Here is a 4,687-nt window from a genome sequence, read left to right as displayed (position 1 = left end):
TGGACGTCTTTGGGGGACCTACCCTCAAAAGCCTACTACAGCTCCCCACACCTCAGGGAAGATCTATCTGAGTAGATGTGGTGGATCCCAAGTCAGCCTGGTCATGGTATGATTTCTGTGATTCTGGAAAGGCTTTCTAAACCCTTCTCCCTACAGATACTTCCCTGGCCTGCTACCTTCTGAAATTCTCCTCTTGGGGAATAAAGCATCTTCATCCACAGTGGGAACTCAGGCTTAGTACAAGGCCTGAACATGTTTCTCCACACTAAGGTGTAAATGGTTGACAGCAAACCTTTCCTAACAGCAAGTTCTGATGGGAGGGAGGCACAGGTGAGGGAAGGAGGTGCCCAGGGATGGAGAGAGCGAAGGCACTTGGAAGTATGACCATAAAGTTTTAATCAAACAGAGCAAAATGGCCGCGATGCAGAACAGGTAGTGCTTGGAGAAGAGAAAGAAGACCATCTCCTTGGTGACATAGATTATGTGTATGAAGATGAAGCAGTACAGGAACATGGCGAATTGGTTCTGAGGGAGCAGGAGGTCCTGGAGGCCTCCTGAGAACTGTGGGGGAAAGAAGAGAGTAGAAATGGCAAAACCAGGGCTTGGGTACCAGGCAGACCTGGGCTTCGATCCTGCTCTTGTCCCTTCCTGAATATGACCTCGTCAGGCTGTCTTCCTCACCTAAGGTGAGGGTAATCGTGCCCACCTCACGAGATGATGATGAGGAAGAGTGAGGACAAGAATGAAAATTCCAGGCAAGGTCACGGGCACAGAGGGGACTCATGAGTTTTCACTTCTTGAGCCTGGTCTTAGCCCTCCTGAGTCAGGCCGCCCCCTTCCTTTCTCGGTACACTGCATGCAGCCTCTGAGCCCACATGTGGGCAGTCTCTTTCCTACTCGAGATCCCCACATCTGGATGCCAGGTCTTGGGCGTGTTCTCTGGACAGTGTCCCCAGATACTCCACCTTGTTTTCTGGATGGTGGCACAATGAGAGGGGGGTCCCTTGGGCACAAATGACTGTGTCTGACTTCTCTGGGCCCTAGTGCACGTCACGTAAGGTCAGGCTGTGGTCCTTCAGCCCAGGGTGTGGTCTCTCCTGCGGACAGGTAGTAAGAGACAGGTGATGGGGCCTCCCTAAACTCCCAGGGTTTTGGGTGTGGGGGAAGGCAGCTTGAGCTGTCTGGCTGATTCTGCCTGTGTGTTGCTCCTTTCCAGAATCTATATAATTAAAGTTGAACAGACCCCCATTTTAACTGTAGAAAGCATCAACATATAAGTAGAGTAAAAGCTGATATAACTATTTTGATCTATAGTTAAGAAGGCATCACCCATGGTTCATGCTTTAAAATATCTTTTTAACTCATGCCACATTTTTTGTAAGCAGGCATATGGCAGGAACTGTGATGCCCTAAATTCACTAGAAACATATTCATAGAGATATTTTTCAATACAATGACAATTATCTACCAACCCACACAGAAGAAGAGAGGTGGGAGGCTTAAAAATTAAGTCAACTCTCCAAGTTAATGCACAGGAAGTAAAACACTTTTGTAAACTATTGTTAAAGACTGGGGTTTTGGATATACTATGGTTGAACCAACTACGTAAAATGTGAGGGTAACTAAATAAAACTGAGGGGGCAGGAAATGACTCCAGTGATGCCACCTCTAAAATGAATAGTAAGGAAGATGGAAGACCAGAGGAAGAAACCCAGTGTTCTGGTGGGACTGGAGGGCTGGACAGATCTTGTGTTTCTCTGCAGACCTGGTGTGGCTCTGGTTCCATGGACTTTCTGCCACTGTTTGTAGTCTACGTGCTAATGGCTGATATTTGTGATTTTGATAACAAATTGTGCAATTATGAAACCTTTTAGACTTTTCAAAACACTTTCAATGGTCTGTTTTTTTTTTAAAGCAGAAGACAGAGAGCAGATAGGACTATACACCAAGGATTTCCATCTTCTCCAGCAAGGAGAAAGATTTTCAAGCTAAAAAGCAGGTATTTTGTGAGCAAGAAAAACAAAAGATAATTGTTAAGAAGCCAGCATGTGTTCATTGAGAACGAATCATGCAAAACCAACCTAATTTTCTTAAAAAAAAATGGACCAGTCAATTGGGGAAATGCTATAGTGTAATATCTTAATTCTGGGAAACCATTTGACAGTGTGTCTCAGTACAGTTTTCTGGACAAGGTAGAGAAATGTGAGCTGGAGATAATGTAACTCAAGGGTGCTGATTAATGGAACATTGCTAACCTGTAGGGAGATCTTTTAGTGGTATTTACTTTAGGTCATATCCTCCTCAACAATTATAGCAATGACTTGGATAAAGCCAGAAGGCAAGTTTCTCAGAACTGAGGATGACTCAGAGCTGGGAAGCATAGCTAATACATTACATCCTGATAAAATTGAGAAGTGATGAACGTAAGTTGTCGCATTTGTGTCAAGAAGTGAATTGCATGAGTACATAAAAATGGTAATAGCTAACACTGAGTGCTGACCTCAACGTGCCAGGCTCACTGCAAAGTGCCTCACGTGCATTCTTTCTTTTAATCCTCACGACACCCCTATGAGGTAGGTATTACCTTACAGACGAGCAGACCAAGGCCCAAAGAGGATCAGTAACTTGCCCAACGTCACACAATTTATATGTGGTAGAGCCAGGATTTTAACCCAGGACTGTCTGGTTTTAAAGCCCAGACAGCGTTGCTTTAAACAATAACATCTTTCATTATTTAGTGCTTATGATGCCCCAGCCAGAGTGCTAAGCATTTCCCATCCCATTTAATCCCAAGCAGGCTTTCTTATCCCCATTTAGATTAGGGGAAAGTGGTCCATTTCTTGCCAAAAGATGTCTAAGTTTTAGTTGACAGCAAGGCAGCGTGATCCAACAGAACACATGCAGCCCTGATCAGGGGAGCAGGGGATGATGGTTCTATCAAAATCCACTGGCCAGACTGCAGTGGGAGTTCTGGGTCTAGTCCCAGGCGTCCTATTTTAGGAGATGCAGAGAGGAGTGGAGAGTGGTGGAAATCCAGACATAGAGGAAATGTTGAAGAGTTTTCCCTGAGGAGGAAAGCCATGGACAGGCAAGTGGACGAGGTGGCTTCCGGGTCCCTCCTGGGGAGGGTTGATCCTTGAAGAGTTCGATCTCAGCTTAACATGGAAGCTGTAAAGCAGCGAGCCGGCGGGCGTAGGGCGGGGCAGAGCCGAGAAGCAGGTAAGGTGGGCTCCCCTCACCCCTGGTTTCCCCGCCCCCGTCGCCTCCCGGTTGGGACCTGTCACCTACCAGGCGGGGCGTCGCCTGCAGCTGCTCCATCACCTCTTCGTGCTGCCGCTGCCGCTCGTTCTCCTTGTGCAGGCACTTGAGCCGCTTGAGTTCGAACTCCATGCGCACCTTCTCCAGCTCCATCTCGGCGTTTCGCTGGGGCCCTGCGGTCCCTGGGGCCGCCGCGGCTGGGGCCAGGGGCAGCTCTGCGCGCTCAGGTCCATCGCCCGCCTGGCCGTTGGTGGTGGCGGGGCCGGCCTTGGAGGACAGTGTCGTAGGTGGCCCCGGGCAGCCTCTGTCCTCACAAGTTTCCATCTCCTCAAGGTAGTCGTAGGACGAGTCTGGCTTGGGGGACTCTGCCTCCTGGGCCTGGGAAGGGGGAAGTGGGGTGTCGGGAGGAGTTAGCATGGGGCTGCCCACCCCCTACCCCACCACGCTCCTGCAGCCCCAGGCACAGTGCACTGGGGTGCTTGAAAGTGGTGTGAATTGTAAACATCTAGACTGAGTTCTTCCGAGGAACTTCGATGGAGTTATCAGGACCTGAGAGTTAAGAAGAAGGAGAGGGCAAACTGACACGGAAGAATGGCGCCCTAAAGTTGCAAGTGGGGCCTTTGGGAGGGTTGAATAGAAGTCTGTCTTCCTCGTGATCTTCAGATCACTACTGGAGGTAACTTTCCCACCTCCCACTCTACTTTGAGGCCAATTAGACATCCAGTCCTCTGGGGGCCACAGAGGGAGGAAGAAACCCAAGGTCTGCATTGAGAGAGCCTCAATATATGGGAACCAACGATAGGGTTATGGGGAAGCCTGGTCCCATCTGCAGGAGGAGGAAAGGGCCCCACATGGAGAGCTAGATGGGGGAGACCAAAGCCAGCTTCAAGTGACTTCACAATCTTACGAAGGGCTACCTGGTCTCCGGTTACAGCTGGGTGCCAGTGTGGGGATAGGGTGCACGTCTCCTACTCTTCTTAGCAGTTCTCTGGAATCTAACAGCACTCAGCTCCTATCTTGTGGTGTCCCCATTATGCTCTTCCTCGCCCTGCTGGGACAGGCTGGGGCAGTGAGAAGAGGCATCCTCCTTACCAAAGAAGCCCTTGACTTCCCTTCGGACATGGGGTCATCAGGCACCATCTTGGGGAAGGTTGGGCAGCTTTCTCCTGCCCCCCGGCCTTCCATCATCTTTCCGTCCTCTGTTGCCATCCAGAAAACCACAGTGCTGCCGGTTGGGGCCAAATGACATCTTTTGAGGCATTAACATTTGGCCTCACAAGATTCCACCAGATTCCACAAGATTCCGCCCGGCCACCATCACAATCCCCTGTCCTCATAGTAACCCACATTCCACCAGTTGCTAAGGCCCCTTTGGCAGAGGGTGTGATACCTTTGAGGTGCCATTATTAAGAACTATAGGATGGGCCTT

General features: G+C 49.5%; 1 protein-coding gene across 1 annotated transcript; it reads right to left on the bottom strand.

Moving 5' to 3' along the window:
• Window positions 1-297: 297 nt before the first annotated feature.
• Window positions 298-4,467, bottom strand: TMEM247 (transmembrane protein 247). The gene is made up of 3 exons (XM_061210883.1): window positions 4,351-4,467; window positions 3,289-3,636; window positions 298-561 (listed from the first exon to the last, which is right to left on the bottom strand). The coding sequence occupies exons 1-3, from the start codon at window positions 4,465-4,467 to the stop codon at window positions 298-300; spliced, it is 729 nt and encodes a 242-aa protein (XP_061066866.1).
• Between the last annotated feature and the right edge of the window lie 220 nt (window positions 4,468-4,687).

The sequence above is a fragment of the Eubalaena glacialis genome, chromosome 14 (assembly GCF_028564815.1).
Source record: "Eubalaena glacialis isolate mEubGla1 chromosome 14, mEubGla1.1.hap2.+ XY, whole genome shotgun sequence".
In the NCBI taxonomy this organism is placed as follows: domain Eukaryota; kingdom Metazoa; phylum Chordata; class Mammalia; order Artiodactyla; family Balaenidae; genus Eubalaena; species Eubalaena glacialis.
The sequence above is the reverse complement of the archived record's forward strand: the minus strand, read 5'-3'. Positions and strand labels throughout refer to the sequence as shown.

Bases quoted from the DNA above. Each gene is read 5' to 3' on its own strand.
- TMEM247 (XM_061210883.1), bottom strand. From the start codon at position 4,467: ATGGCAACAGAGGACGGAAAGATGATGGAAGGCCGGGGGGCAGGAGAA. The intron at 3,637-4,350 runs GTAAGGAGGATG...CCCCCTTCCCAG, and splicing joins GGAAGTCAAGGGCTTCTTTG to GCCCAGGAGGCAGAGTCCCC. The intron at 562-3,288 runs GTAGGTGACAGG...TTTCCCCCACAG, and splicing joins TGCAGGCGACGCCCCGCCTG to TTCTCAGGAGGCCTCCAGGA.